Here is a 25,308-nt window from a genome sequence, read left to right on the forward strand (position 1 = left end):
AAAAAGGAAAAATAAAAAAAAAGTAGTTGACAGCTGCCTATGGCACTGTTGTCAAGCACATGGGCTCCTAGTGCAAGATGGCAGGAGGGCTGGTGGACCACATGCTTTGTCCAGCCCTTTCAGTACTATGCTGCAGTTTTTATTTTTGTTATTTAAAGGGGTGTTGTCCTGGATTAGTAAAAAGGGTCTGATTTCTTTTTTTCCAAAGTCAGCACCACTCTGAGCTCTATTTTCTTTAAAACAGACCATCCACCAGGATATATCGATATGAGGTAAAGTCAGAGCCATACTGGCACTAAGACGCTATATCGAGGCATACCTGTCGTAAAAAGATCGGATGCTTGGTTGCAGAAATATCTTTAATCAAGGTTGCAGAAATGATTTACGGGTGCAACGGATCCGGGCCTTTGTGAGTCGGATCCTCGACAGTTATTCCTCCTCCGGCATCCTGCTGACTTTCCCCCTTTTCTTTATTTGAATATCGTGAACCGCCACTATTCCTATTGTTTGCGGCGCATATGTATTGCCACAGTAATACTGTCTTCATCAAAATGGAGCCGGAGTCCGCGCATGCGCGTACCGTGATCTCCGGTGCCATTTTACTGAAGACACTGTGGTGACGACTATGAGAGGCATCAGTACGTGTGCAGATTTTTTTTTTACATCTACGCACGCTCCCTTGCCGCTTATAGTCTTCAATAAAATGGCGCCGGAGAATTCGCTACGCACATGCGCGGACTGCAGCGCCATTTTAATGAAGGCAGAATTAGTGTGTCAATGCGCATGCGCTGCCAACAACGGCAATGGAGGCGTGGTATTCAAATAAAGAAAAGGGGTCAAGCCAGAGGAGGAATAAACACAGAGGACCCGACCCACAAAGGCCCGCCCCATTGTATCTGTCAATCAAAGATATTTCTGCAACCAAGAATCCGATCTTTCAATACCAGGTATGCCTGGATTCAGCATCTCACTGCCAGTATGGCACTGCCTTTACCTCATATAGCACAATCCTGGTGGTTGGTGCTCTTTAATGTGCATGCACTGCAATACCAGACACGACCTTTTGTCAAGTGTGGCATTGCTTTTTCCAATAAGAAAAAAATGAGGGTTTTTTTTCTAAAATCGTATATAAGCACTGCCATACACATGCACTTGTATTGTGTCAGATAGAGTCCCTTTGTCACTGCACTATATAACAGTATGTACTCTTTCTGCATAACATCCAAATTCCATTGCACTATTTTTTTCTTCCATATTCAGCATATTATTCCTCTACGCTCTTAAAAATTGTACAGAGCAGTTACCTTATTACCTAAAATGAGCGTTCCCATCTAAAATATTCATAGCATATGGATAGAATATGCCAAAAATTTAGGATCGAACCTGGTGTTCGGTGCATTTTCTGAGGAATACAGAGGCGGCTGCATATGTAGGACTCTCTCATTTTATTTCTATGCAAGTTCCAAAAATCGCCATCTCTCCATCACAAGCGCTGCCATCTTTTCATTCCTGAGACAGCACATTGGGAATCCCAATTGATTCAGGTCTTATCGGTGAAATCCATATCTTTTTTGGCATATCCTGTCAATAAACCAAAAAACACCCCATATGGGACAACCCCTTTAAGTAACCTTTTATCATGCATATTCAAAAAAGCTATTGAAGGATATAAGAAGGATATGGGGAGCTAAACTATTTTATAGTAATATGTAAAAATGACAGCGACTTCATAACTAAAGATTCCCTCTACGTGCTGTGAGTTTACAAGGAACATAATTGGAGCCTCATTATATGAAATATTCATAGGACAGGTTAACTATTGACCAAGACGTTTTAGTGACTTATTGATTTATAAACATTCCCTTTAATTAATCCTTGTGTATTTTGCACAATATACAGCCTGGTGCTCCTGTTCTCATATAAATCATCTATAAGTAAACTGCTGTGGGAAGGAACATTTTTTGGAACGTCCGTTGGAATTGTGTAATGCTTTACTTCTCCTTTGGTGGCGCTACAGTATAATCAAATACCTGATACCGGGTTTCTTACCAGATTACAGCTGATCGCAGAGGTTCCCAACAGCATAACATCTAGTGGATCAGCTTATCTTCCAGGGGCTCGTCTAACAAAATTGTGCAATCCATAGAATATTACCGTCCCCGCAAAGTAGATGAGCTTTTAACAAATCTTATCAAAAAATTTTGTAAAAAAAATGTGCATCACGTTGCGTAAAAAATCTGCCTGGAAACAAGCCCAGGTTGAGGATTTGAAATCTAGAACATGATTTTTTTAAGCTGTGGGTTTTCAATTGTCAATTTTTTTTCAGCTGAATTAAAAGTCCCTTAAATTAAATTTTGTGTCCCAGGTATATATTAGGAGATGTCTTTATGACACTTAAAGGGGTTGTCCACTATTTCCCCCCAGGAAAAGAAAATAACATTTGTAATTACCTCTGGTGCTGGTGCCATTTCGGTGGTATCAACACTGGCTCTCCCAGGGGTTGCGAGACATTGTTATGTGACGTGATCCCTGCTGCCAATCGGTGCTTCACTCTCCTCGAACAAATCCAGACAGCCTGAAGAAGTGAAAGATGCGGATGCTCTCTCACTTCCTCCAGATATCAATTATGTTCATAGGAGAAAGAATGAATCCAGCTGGGATTGGCCTCTGGGATCACACGACATAATGTCACACGATCTCCAGGAGAGCTAGTACCATTACTCCTGGAGAGGCGCCGGCACCAGAGAGAGGTGAGTTTTATTATTGATTTACTGGTGGGTAAACATGGGGATTAAAAGGGGATTGTCTTGAGTAGTCGAAAACCTCTTTAAGGTCAGTAAGAACTGTAGTGTTTCCAGTTCTCTGTTGGATGCACAAAGCAAAGCCGATTTCAAAAAGTTTTGACCTTTGGAAAACCTAGTGCAATATCGGTTTCTCTTAAAGTTGGCTCCTTGTGCACTGCGCAGGATGTAATTCTCATCGCTCCCATTAGAATATAGTTAAAGATAAAAGTCTACTAATTCTCCTACGGTCAGTGAGAACTCTGTTGTTTTCATCACCCTATAGTATGCAGAAACGAATGCCAATTTCAGAATGTTTGGAAACTTGCGTAATTTCGGTTACTTTTATGGTCCATTCCCCTTTCATTGTCCAATTGTTATCTCTCCTATTAGAGTATAATTATAGATAGATGGCTACTAATTCTCCTACGGTCAGTGAGATCTCTCTTATTTTCAGTCGGCCCTCTGTTGTATTCAGTTCCAGAAGTCATTTTCAAAAAGTTTGGAAAATTTTGTGTCATTTCGGTTACTTTTATGGTCCGTTCCCCTTGCATTGTCCGCTTGTTATCTCTCCTATTAGAGTATAATTATAGATAGATGGCTACTAATTCTCCTACGGTCAGTGAGATCTCGCTTGTTTTCAGTCAAGCCCTCTGTTGTGTTCAGTTCCAGAAGTCAATTTCAAAAAGTTTGTAAAATCTTGTGTAATTTCGGTTACTTTTCTGGTTTGTTCCCCTTGCATTGTGGGATTCTTATCTCTTAGTAGACTATAATTATAGATAAATGGCTACTAATTCTCCTACGGTCAATGAGAACTCTCTAGTTTTCAGCCCCCTATAGTATGCACACATGGATGCCAATTTCAAAAAGTTTGGAAAATCTTGTCTAATTTCGGTTACTTTTATGGTCCGTTCCCCTTGCATTGTCCGCTTGTTATCTGTCCTATTAGAGTATAATTATAGATAGATGGCTACTAATTCTCCTACGGTCAGTGAGATCTCTCTTGTTTTTAGTCAGCCCTCTGTTATATTCAGTTTCAGAAGTCAATTTCAAAAAGTTTGGAAAATCTTGTGTAATTTCGGTTACTTTTATGCTCCATTTCCCTTGCATTGTGTGATTCCTATCTCTCTTAGTAGAGTATATTTATAGGTAAGTAACTACTAATTCTCCACTTTTTTCAGCCCCCAATTGGATACAAAAAGGAAGTCCATTTCAAAACGTTTTTACCGTTGGAAGATCTTGAGTAATATTGGTTGTTTCTGATGACCCACTCTTCCTACTTTAACAGAAAGAATGAGAATCACATCTTGTAGAAGGATAGAAAATTAAGAAAAGAAAGCGCAGATAGGGTCTTACCAAAATTAAAGTGCAGTGTATATGAAATAACACTCACTTGGCAGGGTTGTGTAAGTCACAACCCCTATGAAGGCTTAAAGATGATGGCGGCTGCCGCAGCCCCACGTGGGTTAATATTTAGTGCTGAAGAGAAGAAGTGGGGTTAAAGCTGCGCTACCGCCAATAAAGAAAGATTGTTGATTAATAGGGATGAGCGAATGTATTCGCCACTATTCGGTATCCTATGGATAACAGGCTATTTGCGCCATTCAGTATCCGACGAATAAAAACACATCCGCTCCGATACTTTAATTTTAATTTCTGACTTCCTGGCGCCTGTTTTCTGGGAGAGAGAGAGAGAGAGAGATATTCCAGATGATTTCCAACCTTCTACAGGCTGTACCCATACTGTTTCCGCCTTTTCCCATCCATTTCAGCCTCTCCCTCAGTCACCACAGCTCGTCGTTAGGTCCAACGTGAAATTGTTCGGGTTTCCCATACACTTACATTTCGCATTGAATATTCACGTCATAGCGGTGACCTATTTGTCGGATATTCACAAAGTCAGATTCGATCATCCCTGTTGAGTAATATATTATTTTATTCCATAGGTCTACTCGTTTCATGGATCCAGTCCCCTTCTTCAAGACCACATGAGAATCAACAATATGTCAGTTATTGTTGATTCTTATTTGGTGCAAAAGATGAGGATGTCCAGCTCTTCAGGCAAAAAAATCACATCTTTATTTTACAACGCGTTTCAGGTGAAAGCACTCACCCTTAATCATGATTAAGTTCATGATTAAGGGTGAGTACTTTCACCTGAAACGTGTTGTGCTGGTCATGTCATTCTTTGTGTCTGCATGATAAAATAAAGACGTGATTTTTTTGCCTGAAGAGCTGGACATCCTCATCTTTTGCATTATTTTGGGCTGTGGCAGTGCCTGTCCGTGCTCCAGGACGAAATCAAGACTGAGCTTTTTCCACGGTGAGCTGATTCATACTATTGAATTCTTATTTGGTCCTCAAGAAGAGGACTGGATCCCTGAAACGCGTAGACCTATGGAATAAAAGAATTTATTAATCAACAATCTTTCTTTATTGGCGGTAGCGTGACCTTAACCCCGCTTCTTCTCTCCAGCACTGAATCTTGTAGGAGGAGTGATTCATCAAAAGCAACCAATATTTTTTTTTACAAGGGGACAAGTTTTTGAAATAAAAAAGGTGACTAATAACAAGCGAGTTCTCACTGAGTGCTGGAGAACTACTTTGTCCACTGCCTAAAGGCCCCGTTACACTCAACGACGGATCTAACGATATATCGCCGGGGTCACGGATTCCGTGACGAACATCCGGCATCGTTAGCGACGTGTGACAGCAAGGAGCGACCGTTAACGATGGAAAATACTCACCTTATCGTCCATCGTTGACACGTCGTTCCTTTTCAAAAAATCATTGATTGTTGAGCACGCAGGTTGTTCGTCGTTCCCGAGGCAGCACACATCGCTACGTGTGACACCTCGGGAATGACGAACTACAGCTTACCTGCGGCTGCCGGCAATGAGGAAGGAAGGAGGTGGGCGGGATGTTACGTTCCGCTCATCTCCGCCCCTCCGCTTCTATTGGGCGACCGCTTAGTGACGCTGCTGTGACGCCGCACGAACCGCCTACTTTCTAAGGGGGCGGTTCGTCGGCAACAGCAACGTCGCTAGGCAGGTAAGTCCGTGTGACGGCTCCTAACGATTTTGTGCGCCACGGGCAGCGATTTGTCCGTGATGCACAAACGACAGGGGCAGGTGCTTACACCAGCGATATCGCTGCGTGTAACACCCCCTTTAGCCCCTAATAGAAGGAATGAAAATTGCAGTTCGCACTTAAAGGGAACCAAACATCAGGATTTTCGTGTATAAGCTGCAGCCAGTGCAGTACTGGCACTATCATGCACAGTGTGTACATACCATCAGGGGGCAGCTCGGGTGTTTAGCCAGTGAAATACAACTTTATAAAGTTTGAAATTTCGTGCACTTTTTGATTGACGTGTGCACCTCTGCAGATAATGTCCGGGCGGGTTATGCAGGAGTTCCCCGCCCCCCCACCAGCCTGTTCCTCCCTCTCTTCTGATGTCCGGGCGGGTTATGCACGTGTTCCCCGCCCCCCCGCGCCGCCTGTTCCTCCCTCCCTCCCTCCCTCCCTCTGGCTGTATGTAAATATCTAATCTTCAGAAACATGGCGCCGGAGTGGGCCTCTGCGCATAGCGCTTATCTCCGGCGCCATGTTTCTGAAGCCCCCGCATTACACAACTTGGTGTCTGAGAGGGCGGCGCCACAGCGATGTCACACCGGCTGGTGTGTTGGCCCGGTGTCCTGGGGCGGCACGATACAGGAGCAGCAGGTAATCGCGTCCTCCGGTCAGCTGTTCTGTCCTGTTCTAATCGCGCGCGCTCCCGCGGTCACAACGGGCTGTGAAGAAACGAGGGTGCATGCGCCGCCCTCTCAGACACCAAGTTGTGTAATGCGGGGGCTTCAGAAACATGGCGCCGGAGATAAGCGCTATGCGCAGAGGCCCACTCCGGCGCCATGTTTCTGAAGATTAGATATTTACATACAGCCAGAGGGAGGGAGGGAGGAACAGGCGGCGCGGGGGGGCGGGGAACTCCTGCATAACCCGCCCGGACATCAGGAGAGAGGGAGGAACAGGCTGGTGGGGGGGCGGAGAACTCCTGCATAACCCGCCCGGACATTAACAGAGAGGTGCACACGTCAATCAAAAAGTGCACGAAATTTCAAACTTTATAAAGTTGTATTTCACTGCCTAAACACCCGAGCTGCCCCCTGATGGTATGTACACACTGTGCATGATAGTGCCAGTACTGCACTGGCTGCAGCTTATACACGAAAATCCTGATGTTTGGTTCCCTTTAAAGGAAAAATCCAAAAAAGTTTTGACCATGTGGATTATAGGGATTTACTAATTTGAGCATTTTTGTAGCAAAATGTACCACTTTTTGCTTTAATAAACCCCAACAACCTGTCTGACTTCTGAAAGAAAAAGTGAAAACAAGAAAAAAAAAAAACATTGTTAATTTGTAAATGGCAGGGACAAAAGGGGATTGTGGAGAAACTTTAGCATTTCCATGCACGTAAACGTCAATGGAGTGTCTTCTCCATCATCAGCACTAAATTCACATTGATGCTTCTTTTCTTCTTCGTATTGATCCTTCCATGAGAACGTAGATTTGTATCTGTTAATTAATGCGTCCTGAAACAGCGTTTGTATTAATCAGGCAGATAAGAAAAATTGGATGCCTGCACCCTCGTGACAACTATAAAAGTGCTGGTCCTGATAAAATCATGAATGGACCTCAATAAAAAAGTTCCTCCTTCCATTCAATAACCTAATCATCCCACTTTTAATTATGCGGTAGAAAGATGTGGGGAGATTGGGGAATGTGTAAATCTAATTATTTACTAACAGCAGTGCCCGGGAGGGGAGAGTAGACTGTCATCGGAAGGTGCTGTAGGCTATATTCTCTGTCCATCTGCTGCTGCAGCGGAAAAAGGGAAAGAAACCTCTCGGTTCTACGGGGGAAGCTTCGTATTGTGAGCTAATTGAAAGAGCATTTTCCTTTTCACTCGCAGAAACTCATATTTGTAAATGGGAAGGGGTGTATAATTTGTGGCAAAATATACTGAGCATTTGGTGAACTCGCGACTCACAATCTCATCCAATAAATGTATTCGGAGGATCTGCCGGGAATTGGATAAAATCTAATTTTAGGCTACGGAAACAATATAACTGTGTTTTTTTTCTTGTATAGACTGTGCCGTCACCCTTCTGAAAGGAGAACAGAAATTGAAATTTAGAATTTATTGAATGGGGAAAGAGTTGAGTTTTGTGTACGTGGAAAAAAATGATCAAAAAAGGATAAATAAATAGAACCACCATAATGGATTTCATATTAGGATTTACAGTAAAAAGTTAAAAAAAATTAGAAATATATGAATTGGAATTAAAAAAAATAGCAGAATGATTTGTTTTATGGCTATAGATAGCGGATGCTTAGATATTATGGTTATTAGTAGTGATGGACGAGCACTAAAATGCTCACATGCTTGTTCCTCGATTCGAGACGGTCAGACACTCGGACAGGCTCAACACGAGTAACAAGCATTATAGAAAGTCAATGATTGTCCTGTTCGGCTCTCCACCCACATACAGCCAGCCATAAACAGAGCATTTACGGCAGGAAGGAGGGCGGGGTTTGTTGTTTTTTGATCACACTGCATCTGAGAACATTGCTTGAAATCCTATGTGAGCCATTCAGAGACTGCGATTGGCTCATCCTTGATGCGTGCACACATCATGCAGTGAAGTGAGCCTTTGCATTGTGGTCGTTGTTTCACTGACGAAATATTCAAGGACCCGCGATACTTGCCTGACGTCTTCGAGTACCCGAGCCCCCCGATGCTCAATTGAGTAATGAGCAGTGCCAAGCTCCGCCAGTGCTCAATGCACCTCGATGCTCAAATGAGCACACTCGCTCATCACTAGTTACTAGTAATTGGTGAATGTGGCAGAATTGGAATTTGACTGTTCTTGAATTTGTCCAAAATCCAAACCCCAGAGCATAATAAACATATGTGGAAAATAAAGTAGATACTAACCTGGTAGGCCTCCCCTGTCCTTTTTGTGCAGTCCTGGCACAGTCCGGTTGTGTATTCTGGTCCAGTCACTGGTGCAGCCTTCACTGGGCCATAGTTGGGATGTTTCGGCAATTGGCATCTCCTACACTGACTTGACCATGGAGCTATGAGATCTGTCGAAAGAGCTCAACAGGTCAAGTCAGAGCAGGAGATGCCAAAGAAGGACCAGTGAAGACCACACTGGTCACCAAAGAAGACAGGTGGAGGACGGATGAGTTTCCTCTCTTTTTGAACAGAGCAAAATTGAATCACAAAAATTTTCATTCTGGTAAATCCGAATTTTCTATGAAATTCAATAGAAATTTGATCTACCTTGAATCGATTTGCTCCTCTCTAATCGTAATCACACAATCACACAGTGGTATGGATGGGGCTGTAGAGCTTTGCAATGACACTTGTTTGCCTATGATTGAAGTCACAGGGGGTTAACTATAGGGGGCGGATATGTTATGCTTTAGTCCTTGACGGGAGACGACTAACTTGAAGAAGGAGGCCCGGAACCAATCTTTCATGAGTAACTTTAGATTACTCCTTGTCAGCTATAGGTGATTCAGCCATTGTGCCTATCGGGCACAATAACCCATGTGCCACATAGTACAAAACCAGTGTTATAAATGGCACAGGATAGCAGCATAGTGTAGAATTTGGATGTTGCATTATGAAGCATGAGATGTTATTGGGGCATAAGGCATAATGTGCCCCATAGGTGCCTCCTCACCCAATGACAAGTACATGTCCACTTGTTTTTATGTCTTTTAATCTAATATGTAAGGCTTATTGTGCTCCTTGTATCTCTTTCCCATAGAATAAAAGACATGTGCTCGAATACCGCAAAGGCTTCTTTCTCTGTAGGTTCTTCCTCTCACAAGGCGCTCAATATAAGCTCCAGACACGTCTTAAGACCCCCTTAAGAAAATCACTTCTAATCCCCGTTGATGATTTTATTAAGCTGTTGTCATTGTTAGGTGCCAACTGGCAAACTTACGCATTTTACCAACTTGCCAAGGAATTATTTCCTACAGTATGTATTTGTATCGCCTGCAATGTGATTGAGAAAATTAACAGTCTGGTTTAATGACTGTAACATCTATTAACTCCCCATCAGAAAGTCATGTAAATGAGCACATTACCGCTCAAGATCACACATTTGCCCAGAACAACTGCTATTCCACATATGTTATGTTAGCGGCGGATTTACCAGAGGTTCAAATAAATGCGATTCTTCCAGTGAAAGAAATAAAAAAAAATCAAGAGATATATGGATGGATAGACGGATAGAAAGATAGATAGATAGATAGATAGATAGATAGATAGATAGAGGGATAGATAGAGGGATAGATATAGATAGAGGGATAGATAGAGGGATAGATATAGATAGAGGGATAGATGGATAGATAGAGGGATAGATAGATAGATAGATAGATAGATAGATAGATAGAGGGATAGATGGATACATACGATGGATGGATAGATAGATAGATAGATAGATAGATAGATACGATGGATGGAGAGATGGATGGATAGATAGATAGATTGAGGGATAGATAGATAGATAGATAGATAGAGGGATAGATAGAGGGATAGATAGATAGATAGATAGAGGGATAGATAGATAGATAGATAGATAGAGGGATAGATAGATGGATAGATAGAGGGATAGATAGATAGATAGAGGGATAGATAGATAGATAGAGGGATAGATAGATAGATAGATAGATAGATAGATAGATAGATAGATAGATAGATAGATAGATAGAGGGATAGATAGATAGAGGGATAGATAGATAGATGGATAGATAGATAGATAGATAGATAGAGGGATAGATAGATAGATAGATAGATAGATAGAGGGATAGATAGATAGATAAATAGGATGGATAGATATAGATAGATCAATAGATAAATGGATAGATACATAGAGATAGATAGATAAATAGATAGTTGGATAGAAAGATGGATGGATAAAAAGATGGATGTTGGATGGCTATCGGATGGATGGATGGATATGATGGAGAGATGGATAGATACAATGAATGGATGGATAGATAGTTGGATAGAAAGATGAATAGATAAATAGATGGATCGATAGTAGATTGATGGATGGATAGAAAGATAGATAGATAGATAGATAGCAAGATACGCTGGATGCATAGATAAATAGATGGATGGATGGATGGATGAATAGGTAGATGGATAGATAGACACATAGATGGATAGATATGATGGATGATGGATGGATAGATAGATAGATTGATAGATATCAGATGGATGGATTGATAGATGGATAAAATAAGGGAGGAAGATAGAGAAAATGTGCATGTTGCGGAAAAAATATATAATATAAGTGTAAAAAATATTAATCCTGGTAGATACATTTTGAATAGATAGAAAGAAGGAAAAATATAGTATGTAACATGTTATAGAAAATAATAGACAGTAATATGAAATGTATCAGTAAGAGTGAGATAATAGGGAGATGGGCAGATAACAGATACATAGAATATTGTTTTACTTCTGGATGACATTCTTCTGTAACCTTCATGGTTTTTATGATCTCCTCATTATTGTTCCAGGATTCTCCACCTTGTCTCTTGCCGATCAGATGAGTCTCCTACAGAGCGCATGGATGGAGATCTTGATACTGGGCATAGTTTACCGATCTCTCTCCTTCGAGGACGAGTTGGTCTACGCCGAAGACTACATCATGGATGAAGACCAGTCGAAGTTGGCAGGATTGCTGGAACTGAACAACGCCATCCTGCAACTTGTCAAGAAATACAAGAGCATGAAACTAGAGAAGGAAGAATTTGTGACTCTTAAAGCTATAGCACTCGCTAACTCAGGTTGGTCTAAAACCTTATTTTGACTGGACGTTTTTCCTAACTTGGACTGTAGGTAGAAACGTAAAAGGATACAATCATCAGACTATTACTTATTGCTTAAATCAGCTTGTTGTGTTATACTTTTTTGGCAATGTGTTTTTACGGTGGCTCAGTGGTTAGCACTGCAGTCTTGCAGCGCTGGGGTCCTGGGTTCTAGTCCCACTAAGGACAACATCTGCAAGGAGTTTGTATGTTCTCCCCGTGTTTGCGTGGGTTATCTCCGGGTACTCAGGTTTCCTCCCACACTCCAAAAACACACTGATAGGGCATTTAGATTGTGAGCCCTAATGGGGACGGTGTTGCCAATGTATGTAAAGCGCTGTGGAATTAATAGCGCTATATAAGTGAATAAATATTATTATTATTATTCATATCACAACCTTTATTAAAAAAAAGAATTGTAAGATTGCAATTTTCACACTGGCCACTGGGGATACTTCCTGTCCTTTCAGGAAAAAGTTTTCAGCAGATATCTTATCATCAGAGGCAAGACTACAATGATAGATACACAGCTGATAACACAGGATCTAAAAATCACAGTAGGCGATGTCACAGCACACCTTTTCCCCCTCCCTTCAGAATTAATTTTTGCACACGCTCATTAAAAGCTGATAAAGTCGGAGTCTGTTTTATGTACATGTGAGTTTCCTGAAACAATAGGAAGTTAGAATCTATAAAAAAAAACCTAGTGGCCAGTGTGAAAATTGCATCATTTCTATTTTCTTTTATTTTTAATACAGATTGTGATGTTAAAAAAAAATCATTGCCACATTTTAAAAAATGCATTTAACCCCAAAACCTGATTTTAACAATGGATCATTTTCTGATGATAGTTTCCCCTTAAAGTGATGTTTCTGCATATACAATAACTTCTATGCATTAGGAAACTGCCCCAGCGATAGAAGAAAGCAGCAGGTGATCATACAGCTTCCATACAGCGGCCACTAGAGGGGAAAGGTAGTATTACATCACAGCTATTGAAGGAAGCAGCAGGCAATCACATGGCTTCCCTACAGCGGCCACTAGAGGGGAAAGGTAGTATTACATCACAGCCACTGAAGGAAGCAGCAGGCGATCATACGGCTTCCCTACAGTGGCTACTAGAGGGGAAAGGTAGTATTACATCCCAACTATTGAAGGAAGCAGCAGGCAATCACACGGCTTCCCTACATCAGCCACTAGAGGGGAAACATAGCATTACATCCAAGTTATTGAAGGAAGCAGAAGGCAATCACACGGCTTCCCTACATCAGCCACTAGAGGGGAAAGGTAGTATTACACCCCAACTACTGAAGGAAGTAGCAGGCGATCACACGGCTTCCCTACAGCGGCCACTAGAGGGGAAAGGTAGTATTATATCACAACTATTGAAGGAAGCAGCAGGCAATCACACGGCTTCCCTACAGCGGCCACTAGAGGGGAAAGGTAGCATTACATTCCAACTATTGAAGGAAGCAGTAGGCGATCTCACGGCTTCCCTACAGCAGCCACTAGAGGGGAAAGTTAGTATTACATCCCAACTATTGAAGGAAGCAGAAGGCTTCCCTACAGTGGCCACTAGAGGGCAAAGATAGCTTTACATCACAACTATTGAAGGAAGCAACAGGCGATCACACAGCTTTCCTACAGCGGCCACTAGAGGGGAAGCATTACATGCCAACTATTGAAGGAAGCAGCAGGCAATCACACAGCTTCCCTACAGCAGCCACTAGAGGGCACATGTACCATTACATCCCAACTATTGAAGGAAGCAGCAGGCGATCACACAGCTTCCCTACAGCGGCCACTAGAGGGGAAAGGTAGCATTACATCCCAACTATTGAAGGAAGCAGCAGGCAATCACACGGCTTCCCTACAGCAGCCACTAGAGGGGAAAGGTAGTATTACATCCAAACTATTGAAGGAAGCAGAAGGCGATCACACGGCTTCCCTACAGCAGCCACTAGAGGGGAAAGGTAGTATTACATCCCAACTATTGAAGGAAGCAGAAGGCTTCCCTACAGTGGCCACTAGAGGACAAAGATAGCTTGACATCACAGCTATTGAAGGAAGCAACAGGCGATCACACAGCTTCCCTACAGCGGCCACTAGAGGGGAAGCATTACATGCCAACTATTGAAGAAAGCAGCAGGCGATCACACAGCTTCCCTACAGCAGCCACTAGAGGGCAAATGTACTATTACATCCCAACTATTGAAGGAAGCAGCAGGCGATCACACAGCTTCCCTACAGCAGCCACTAGAGGGCAAATGTACCATTACATCCCAACTATTGAAGAAAGCAGCAGGCGATCACACAGCTTCCCTACAGTGGCCACTAGAGGGGAAAGGTAGTATTACATGCCAACTATTGAAGAAAGCAGCAGGCAATCACACAGCTTCCCTACAGCAGCCACTAGAGGGGAAAGGAGGTATTACATCCTAACTATTGAACTGAATGAACAGCTGTGCTGACCCAGTTAGAGGGTAAACTACTGTTTTTTACTTATTTAATAGAGGGGCGTCTGGTCTTGAACGATGTCAGCCCCGTATATAACATCGTCCATGTGCTTTATTTGAGGGGGTGGTACTGTTATATATCAGTTGGCTGGCCAACCATGTAAACAGGGAGTCACAAAAAGAAAAAAGACGGTCTCCGTTCTTCCATACCAGTGATCAATTGGAACAAAGGAACGTATAGATCTATTGATGCTATGATTTAGAAGAGCCGATCCGATCGACTCGAGTGATACACGCAACAGCGAAGGGTTAACTAAGCATTTAGCTGCGGGAGCAGTGAAGGGTATGAGATAAGTGAAGATCACTGGGCTTTCGGTTCCTCTCCTCCTTACGCCCTTTTAGCATCTGCAGTTTCCTATAGATCGGCGTTTAATCACATGCTGATCAGTAGATACCCGCGTGTCGATAACGCGCTCTGATGCCGTGTACCATTGACAGGCCCGCCGTGCCCCTCCATCTGCTTTTGTTGTGACCCTTTCTTTGAACTTTATCTTGGTTTCTGGCCAGTAGTTTTCCCTTTAATTACAAGAAGGAAACTGTCAATAAAATCTGTTAAATGGGATGCAACGAGCGGCCTCGATGGGCGGACGGCTATTTGTTCAAATTCTGAAGCATTCAGAGTATTGACAGTTTGTTTTCTGGGGCCATATGCGACGATCAATCTCAGGCTGGGCTCAGCCGCTCTGAAAAATGAAAAACCAGATTGCTATTGCTTACTTGTGGATGACGACTTGTGATTTGGCGCGGCTCAAGTGAAATGAGACCTTCTGCCCAAATTGCCCCCCTGAGAGACACTGGATGCGTGACCGGATTTAGAAATATTTATTTTTTTTTTTCATTTATTTATTTTTCTTCTAATTGATTTTGTAATTAGCAGTTTGCAATATTGTAGCTGGGACTTTAAATAGGGAAAGTAAGGTTATTTTACCACGTAGGTTTCTTAAACAGTGTTAAGAGGGTCATGGTGGTCCCTTATATTTGTATTTAGCTGGCGCTTCTCCAATATACACACTGATTTATCTATAGGTAAAGCAGATCTGATTGTGTCACATCTCTTTGGCCCTGCATAGCTTGTATTTTGCAGGAATAGACCAACTGCACAAGGTACAGCAAGATTTCTACTATATACCGCCATATGGTGCTGAATGTGGTGCCATACTATTAGTTAATGTAGCCTCTACATTCATATCCACAGTGCCACTATATACTGTCATATGATGCTACATGTGGCGCCATACTATGAGGTTCCATAGCCTCTACATTGACACAGTCCCACTGTATACTGCCATATGGTGCTGAATGTGGCGCCATACTATGAGGTTCCATAGCCTCTACATTGACACAGTCCCACTATATACAGCCATATGGTGCTGAATGTGGTGCCATACTATGGAGTTCCATGGCCTCTACATTGATATTCACAGTCCCACTATATACTGCCATATGGTGCTGCATATGGCACCATACTATAACGTTCCATAGCCTCCACATTTACATTTACACTCCCACTAGTTACTGCCATATGGTGCTGCATGTTGCGGCATACTATGAAGTTCCATAGCCTCTATATTGACATTCATAGTCCCATTATATACTGCCATAATGTGCTGCATGTGGTGGCATACTATAGAGGTCCCTAGCCTCTACAGTGACATTTACAGTCCCACTATATACTGCCGTATGGTGCTGCATGTGGTGCCATACTATGTAGTTCTATAGCCTCTACATTGACATTCACAGTCCCACTATATAGTGCCATATGGTGCTGAATGTGGTACCATACTATGGAGTTCCATAGCCTCTACATTGATATTCACAGTCCCACTATATACTGCCATATGGTGCTGAATGTGGTACCATACTATGGAGTTCCATAGCCTCTACATTGATATTCAGAGTCCCAAGGGTATGCTGCCATATGGTGCTGCATGTGACGCCATACTATGAAGTTCCATAGCCTCTACATTGACATTCACAGTCCCACAATATACTGCCATATGGTGCTGAATGTGGTGCCATACTATGGAGTTCCATAGCCTCTACATTTCCTCTAGGGTTCCATCATAAACCACCATATGACGCTCCATGCACCGTATTATGAGGTTATTTTCCCATACAACCACTGCTTCCTAAAATTAAATTCAGAATCCCACCACTAAACACCATATAGTGCTCTATGTGGCACCATATTGTGGAGTTATTTTCCCTAAAAGCATTGCCTCTACATGGACATAAAGAATCCCAACATATACTGCCATATGGCGCTTCACGTTGCATAACATATTGGGGTTCTATTGCCAATGACATTACAATGACACAGAATGTCACCACATACCACCATACTCTTTGTGGCACCATATTATGGGATTTTTTTCACCTATAAGTATGGCCTTTACATTCGCATTCATGTTGCCACCGTAATCCGCCATATATTATGGGATATTTTGGCTTAAAAAAAATGTTTCAAGGGAAGAAATTCTCTATAATAGGGCATCCCATAAAACAAGCTGTCATAACGAGGTGGGACCTGTCCATGTGCGGGGTCCGCAGACTCTCTACAATGCCCAGACACGTCGTCAAGCCTCACTTAGCAATATATGTCTCTTTCCTAATAATCAATGAGCGCAGCTCAGGCCTCCTCAGCTTTAGATAACGCAGCTCGTCAGATAACGGCCCTTCATTAACGGTGGTGTTATAATTGTTCTGTTGTATAATAAGTGGCCGACCCTTCAGAAAGTGGCAGCACGGCAGTAAGAAAGCAGGTAGGGCTCTCACGTTTATAAATTAACCCTAAAATAAAGCAAAAAATATAAAAAAAATTTAGTCTACACCTACATGGAAAATTTGAAAATAGGGCTGTGACATGACAGTTGCGGAAAACCAAATCTCTAGAGGCGTACATCACCCGTAGACCCCCACGATGAAACAATTGTATACGGCAAAAAATCAGTCTGGTGGAAGCCAAAAAGGACAAGGACTAATCTCACAAGAGAGCAAAAATGATGGAGGCAAAAAAGGAAGGCTTTTCAGGCTAAAGTCGGCCAAACCCACCAATATCAATTGGTTTGGATGTGTATGGGGGGCCTCACGGGTCTCCCACGACAGATGTCAGGGGAGATAAGGATCCAACATGTCCAATTTCAGAGTCAGATTGACGTTCCTGTTCTTCTTAAAGAGATAAACCTCTGCCAGAAAAGTCTGGCAATGGCTCTTAAAGGGTATATATGGGACCAGTCTGTTGTGGCCGGCGCCGTTCTTTACCGGTACAGAGCAGTCACAGACCGTTCCTGCCGGCGATTCACCTGTTTCTGCTGAGGTTGCGACAACAGAATGGCGGCTTCTCATCCGCTCGGCTCTGTAGACGAGGCGACACTGCTGACGTCATGCTGATTGATATCCGGATCCTCCAGTTAGGCAGCAGAGATCCGGCTGTCAATTAGCATGATGTCTGCTGTTCTTCCCAGTCTACAGAGCAGAGTGGAAAAGAAGCTTCTGCTCTGTTTAGGAAGCCATTGTATCGCCTGCAGGAGCGGTCTGTGACCACTCTGTGACAGTGAAGAACGGTGCGGAGCACAACAGTCAGGTAGGAAGCAACTATTACCTGCCTGTTAGTGCTTAGCAGTGTCGGACTTGCTACCGGAGAAACCTCCAATAATACCAGCCCTGGCTGCGGTTACCTGCATTGAACTCTGGAGCTCTCACCTGAGCTCTGGAGTGCAGCCTTGACTGAACCGCTACGGACAGGCCGGGTTGCACTCCGGAGTTCAGGTAAGAGCTCAAGTGAGAGCTCCGGAGTTCATCCCGGCCTGTTCGCAGCTGTCGTGAACTGAACCGCATTCGCTGGGGAATCAGTCGACGCTCGTGGTTCAGTCCTGCAAACCCTGAGTTCAGTTCAGGCTGCTCTCCGGAGCTCAGGTGAGAGCTCCGGAGTTCAATGCAGGTAACCGCAGCCAGGCCTGGTATTACTGCAGGTTTCTCCGGTAGCCAGTCCGACAATGGTGCTTAGACATAGTTTTTTTTTGTAACGTCCCGGATATCCCCTTTAATGAATACAGGAGCGCTCCTGTGAATAGAGGAGTCAAAAGATCAGCCAAACCATCATTTGGCCAACATGCATGGAGCACTTTGGCCCTCATCAGTGGATACATTTCATACATGCGCTATGGAATCAGCACTCTCAGCGCATGCGCGAAACATACACTGTGAGTGCGCCTTTGGATTGGTTCATCTGTGACTCCCTCACAATTTCAAATTTGAAAAGTAGACATTTTGACTTTTGCCAGTTAATGTCAGCCTCATGATATGTCTGCTATAAGCACTGATAGGTCAGAACTCTATACGCAAAAGCATGCGCTGAACATACACTGTGCGCACTTCATTAGATATGAATGTCTGAGACTCATTCACAGTTTATCAACTTATTTTACAGTGTTTATAAGATGTGGCAAATTCTAAAAAGTACAGACAAATAACACCCTAAAAGGGACTTCAATGAAAAAGCATGTCATAGACATCACACATCTTTTTTTTGGCCATTTAATCTTGAATTTACAAAACCCTTCTTTACAAGAGATGCAAATTATAGTTTGTGTTTAATTAATTTTCGTTTTTCAGCTGGTAGACAATAAAGAATGTTTTTTTGTGATAATTTTTGGGTATGATAATTTTTTAGATGATCAAAATATAGTACAGTAAATATCAGTAAAAATATATACAAATGTGATGTTATAGTAAGGAACAGCACTCATTTCATAAACATTTATTATACTATTTTTATTAATTTTAATAATTAATGATACCATAAAAATTATGATTATATTATTACATTTTTTTTTTACATTTTATACTTTAAAATATACAAATTATAATTATATTATTATTTTTTTTATATATTATTACAAAATATTTTTGTACATATTATACTTTATTTTAAAATATAAACATTATAATTATATTATATTTTTTACATTTTATACTGTATTTTAAAATGTAAAAATTATAATTACATTATTACAAAATATTTTTTACATCTCATACTGGGTTTTAAAATGTAAAAGTTATGATTCTATTACAATTTTTTTACATTTTCTACAGTATTTTAACATATAAAAATTATATTACAAACTATTTTTTGTACATTTTATAATTATATTAGTATTAATTTTTGTTTTACATTTTATACTTTATTTTAAAATATAAAAAATATATTTATATTATTGCAAATATTTTTTTTTTACATTTTATACTTTTGTTTAAAATATAAAAAATATTATTTTTACCAAATATTTTTTTTTTACGTTATACTTTAGTTTAAATATATAAAAATTATATTATTACAATTTTTTTGTTATATTTTATACTTTTGTTTAAAATATAAAAAATATTTTTTTAATAAAATATTTTTTTAACATTATAAACTTTAGTTTAAAATCTAAATGTTATAATTATTACAAAATATTGTTATACTTTATTTTAAAAATATAAAAAAGATAATATTATTGCAACATTTATATTTTTTAAAAATGTATACTTTATTTTCAAATCTAAACATTATAATTATAATTTTATTACAAAATATTTTTTTTACATTTTATACTTTAGTTTAAAATATAAAAAATTATAATTATATTATTACAAAATATATTGTTTACATTTTATACTTTAGTTTAAAATATATTATACGGCAATTATATTATTACAATAGTTTTTTTTTTACATTTTATACTTTTTTTCTTTTTTGTTGTAATATCTCTGTGTTTTTTAAGTTCCTTTTTATTAAATTTTTTATTAAATTATTTTTTATTTTTTTTATATTCATAGACTCCATGCATATAGAAGATGTTGAAGCTGTTCAGAAACTTCAAGACGTCTTACACGAGGCTCTGCAGGATTACGAAGCTGGCCAACACATTGAAGACCCTCGCCGGGCCGGCAAGTTCTTGATGACTTTGCCACTTCTTCGACAGACGTCCACCAAGGCCGTCCAACACTTCTACAACATCAAACTGGAGGGGAAAGTTCCTATGCATAAACTTTTTTTGGAAATGCTTGAGGCCAAGGTCTGACTAAAACAATCTTTGGTGACCCGATAGCACCACTGATGGGGGAAAAAAAAAAAGAAATAAAAGAAATACGATAAAATACGTCTAATTATTATGGCAAATAATGTACTGAATCAGAAGCGAGTGACTGCACTGACGTAAAAAAGCAGCAAGACTGGAGCAGCTTTTCGACTTTTAATTCTGCGCTGTTATTGCGCAGATTGTTTCCTCTCCCCCAAATTTTTTTTTCTTTTTTGCTGCTGTTGAACTTAAAATAAAGAGTAAAAACTTTAAAAAAGTCTTTAATTAAGAGAAATGGAAGCCAGCCCTGCCAAAGGACAGAAATCCATAGGATGCCACTGAATTTATTATGGACCACAAGGCCCCCAACAACAAATGGAATCCGGGACAAAAACAAAAAATTGCATATTTATTCAAAAAAAGTGACTGACTGCACTTGTAGGATTCCTTGGGAGCAATTCTCTAATTTGACACCCTGAGCGACATGTCATTGGCTGCTTCGTTTGGTTTGATTTTTTTCATCTAGGCCATCCAGCCTTTGGGTTTTGTTTTTTTTTAAGTCTTCCAAAAAAAAAAAAAAAGTTCTCGGTTTAGGTACTATGTGACTTTTTTCAGGGAATAGTTTTAAGCTTTATTCATTCATGCAATATTAATTAAAAGATATTACTAATTAATAAAAAAAAAATGATATAATGCAAACTGCAAATTGGTTCGAGCAACTATGAACAATAAGGACATTGCTATCCTTAAAGGAAGGGTTTTTTTGTTTTCTTTTTTGTTTTTTTATCTTCTAATTATTACCAACTGTTTTTGATTAATAGTTATAAAAACAGAGATTATTTTTTACCAGCTTTATCACTTTTCAGCCATTTACTGAATATTATGTGGATGTGTCTCTTATTCAAGCAATAGTCGAAGGATGGTGCATATTACCACGGATGCAATTAATGTTGTGTGCCAGTCTGGTTATGTAAAAAAAAAACAACAAAAAAATACAAACAAACAAAGAAAAAAAAAGCAAACATACAAACAGAAAAAAAACCTTTTCCGTTTCTTCTTACGTAAAGCCTAGCCTACCTATATTAGATTACACCTGCGATGTATATAAATAGTCTTATCTGCTTTACCACTCCCTACAAGGACGCTTGGTGTCTTAAAAATAAAATTTTCGAAAAATTGTAAAAAAATAAATAAATAAAAATAATGAATATGTAACATAATATATTAATATTGCAGGTAATGCAAAGGCCAGCAATAAACTCTCTGAAAAATAAAATATGTATACATATGTATGTATATGGAATCAGCTGAGTTTAAGAAAATAATAGAAATTATTGTAATTTTTTTATTTTAATTTTGGATTTTTTTTACATTGTTCTTTTTTTTTTTTTTACGGATAGCTAAAGCAGTCAGTGTGGTTTCTCAACCCCGTATTGTTGCTGCATGATATCTGTTTCTGTACGAGACTGTTAAAAAGGTGTAATCTAATGTATCCCACACCTACCCCGCTGACGAAAAAAAAAAAATTCCAGCTACCTACAATACATCTACATGCTCTGCCAATATATCAGTGTTAATAGTTGCTCCCTGTATCATGTGAACGCCCATATTATATTTACACAAATGTGATTAAAAATGTAATCTAACTAAAAACAAAAGAAAAAAAATCATAGTTCTGCTTTTCAATGTTTGCTGTGTTTTTCCCCACTCATCCCACCAAATTTTAGATTTGTTTTTAATTTTTTCTTTTTTTTTTTTTATTTCTTAGTTGCATTTCCGGAAAAACAAAAAAAAAACAAAAAACCTGTTGTCTTGTTCTTCTTGTGGCTGTTCAATTCTTGTGATGTGCGCTTTTTTATTTTTTATTTTTATTTTTTTTTTTTTTTTTAGACACAGGGTAGGATTAGAGGCAATATTGGATGTGCAATTCCTCAGGAGCCTAAATTGTTGGGTTTCCTGGTCATAGTCTTCGAAGAAAAAAAAATACTATACCTTGGCAGATCAAAACTCCGATTATTAAAAATAAAAAAAAACATAACAGGAGAAAAATCGTGAGGCTTTCGACAAAAACACAAAAAAAAAAATTAAAAAAATATAAAAGTAAAAAAAAATAAATAAAAATGACTTTTTAAATGGTTCTTAAAAGAACTCCAAATATATCTTCTACGTTTAACTAAGCTCCGTTTTCAAGCGCTGTAAATAAGGCTTTCTTCTTCTTCCGAATCATCTCAACTGTTAATAACTCGCTCTGTGTTGTTGCAAAACCACTTAATTTTTTTTTTTAGCGCAAAAAAAATCCCAACACTATTGCTACTCTGTGTGCTTTAAACAGAATACAACGGGTTGATGAAACACGGCAGCCTGATCCTATAAATACTGTGTATCTACCATTAGCTATATAAGGATTATATTGTAGATTGTGGTTTCTCAGTAGAGAAGTGACTGTAGTGTGGTTTTAGATTCCTCATCATTAGCAATTCATTCAGATGGCGAGTACCTTTAAATATAGCTCTGATAGGTATTCAGAAATTGGCACGTCCCTGTACAAGTATGAAAAAATGTGACTACTCCTTGGAGGAATAAAAAAAGGTGCTGATTGAATGAGAATATTAATTTTCTAATTTTATTTATTTTTTTATTATTATTATATCTTATTTTACCTGTTTAGGTTTTTACTATATATAGACTATATACTGTATATGTATGCGAAAAATCAACACAACTTAGCTGTATTCATCTATTCTACTACATCCCCCAAGATGAGTATATGTGAGCAAATCAGCAAGATTAGAATTGCAAACCTCTCCCCCAAAAAATTTAGCAAATGTAATTTTAATGCACTATTTTAGACCCGTATTGTGATTGGAAATTGAAACACTAAATAATACAGCAAAAAAATAGTTGAATATTGTTTTAACGCTGCTTTTTATCTCATTTCTTTAAGCAGAGGATTTTGAACCCCTCCCACCTCTAAATGGGTAAAATATATTATTATAAAGATTACATTTGCGAATATATCCCCCCCCAAAAAAATAAATAAATACAAAATTGGGAAATGTAATTTTGATGCACTATTTTAGACCCCTATTGTTGTTGGAAATGGAAACACTAGATAATACAGCAAAAAAAAAAACAACAAACAAAAAAACAATAAAAGAGTTGAATATTGTTTCAATGCTGCTTTTTATCTCATTTCTTTAAGCAGAAGATTTTGAACCCCTCCCCCCTTCTAAATGGGTAAAATCTATTAGTATATGGATTATAATTGCAAATATTTCCCCCCAAAAGATAAAATAAAATTAGGAAATGTAATTTTTGATGCATTATTTTAGACCCCTATTGTGGTTAGAAATTTAGACACTAGATAATACAGCAAAAAAACAAAACGATAAAAGAGTTGAATATTGTTTCAATGCTGCTTTTTATCTCATTTCTTTAAGCAGAGGATTTTGAACCCCTCCCCCTTCTAAATGGGTAAAATCTATTATGTTATAATAAAATCTTGTGTGGACGGTATTTATTTAAATTTTTGTTAATATGACATTTATAGCATGAGGGTGAAAGAAAATATATTAAAAAAGGGAGTATGATTTGAAAATGTAAATTTTATTATTTAGATTTTTAATTTAATTTTTAAATTATTATTTTTTTGTTTTCTTTATTTAAAGCTATATGATTACATGGCTGTGAAGAGTCGCAATCGATATCTCAATCAAATTGGAAAAAGTTGTATTTACGAGACTATTTTGCGTTTTGATGATGTGAAAAATAATAATAATAAAAAAAGTATAAAAATGGTTAAACTGCTATTTTTCTTAAGGAGAAAATGGGTAACCGTGATTTAATCCTCAAGGTTTACCTTTCTTAGGAAAACAATCAGTGACAGTCTAATGTGCAAGAATTGTTAAAGGAACAATAAAAAAATATTAAAAATAATAGTAATAATAATAATATAATAATAAGATGATTATAATACTCCAGGAGTTGCAACATAACCACTATCACAAATAAAACCATGTCTATAGTTATCGACGGGCTTCACATCTGTAATACAATCAACTGTATATTTTTGTGCTGTGTATCATACCATGTGCTCCAGAAATATGTCCATTTGTGTAAATGTATTTATTTTATATTGTATATATTGTTAAATGCAAAAAGGAGACATGATTCTGTAACTTCAATCAGTTCAGATGTGTAAGTCAAATTATTATGCCTTTCAGGATGATGGTAGAGCAATATTAAAAAAAAAGCTTCCACTTTTTGAATGTTTTTGTGTTTTTTTATTCTTGTTTTTTTTTGGCCTCTTGGGTGGTAAAACAATACATTTTGTTAGATTTCATTTAGATTTCTGTTTTTCACATATTCATATTATTCATGGATAGAACAAATGCACATTATCAGCTACGGGGCTGTTCACCTGGTTTAATTAAAGCCGTCCATTCAAATCCATGAAAAAATAAGCAACCGCAATTAGATGCCATTTGTGTGTAATCTGATTGCTATATGATTTTACTATTTATTGGGTAGAAAAAGCTTGATTTTTTTTTTCCATCCGGAAAAAAAAAATGATATTCACACTGATACCAATGATGGACGCACCGACAAAAAAATGGATGATTTTTTTCTTGTGCAAAAAAACCCAAACAACACAGGTGTCTGGATGAGACCTAAAACCGAAAATAAAGTTAGATGAGATCAAGGACAAATGCAACATAGATGGGGTCCATGTGGCTGCTGTATGACACCTGGAGAGGGAGGGCAAGTGGAAATGTGCCCTTTCATAAAGGCGACATCCAAGACTCCATTCGGCTGTTATATGGTACCTGGAGACTGAGGGCAAGTGGGAATGTGCCCTTTCATAAAGGCGATGTCCAAGACTAAGACATCAATCCTTATTGATGACCTATGTCAACACCTCACCAGGTAATTTACACAGTTCCCTAACTGTGTAGTGGCCGTTCTCAGGTTCTGCAGCTCAAATAATAATAACTTCAATGAGAACTGAGCTGAAGTACCTAATATTGGCCACTATACAATAAACAAAG

General features: G+C 39.0%; 1 protein-coding gene across 9 annotated transcripts in view; it reads left to right on the plus strand.

The window, feature by feature from the left end:
- ESRRG (estrogen related receptor gamma) overlaps window positions 1-24,528 on the plus strand; it is a 1,119,561-nt gene extending 1,095,033 nt beyond the window's left edge. For all 9 annotated transcript variants that reach the window (XM_075339129.1, XM_075339124.1, XM_075339125.1 and 6 more), the window contains 2 exons: window positions 11,392-11,661; window positions 20,019-24,528. In XM_075339129.1, coding sequence (XP_075195244.1) covers window positions 11,392-11,661; window positions 20,019-20,263 — 515 coding nt within the window. In that variant the 3' untranslated portion in view covers window positions 20,264-24,528. The remainder of the gene's footprint in view (window positions 1-11,391; window positions 11,662-20,018) is intronic.
- Window positions 24,529-25,308: the final 780 nt, after the last annotated feature.

This window comes from Anomaloglossus baeobatrachus, chromosome 3 (genome assembly GCF_048569485.1).
Source record: "Anomaloglossus baeobatrachus isolate aAnoBae1 chromosome 3, aAnoBae1.hap1, whole genome shotgun sequence".
NCBI lineage: Eukaryota > Metazoa > Chordata > Amphibia > Anura > Aromobatidae > Anomaloglossus > Anomaloglossus baeobatrachus.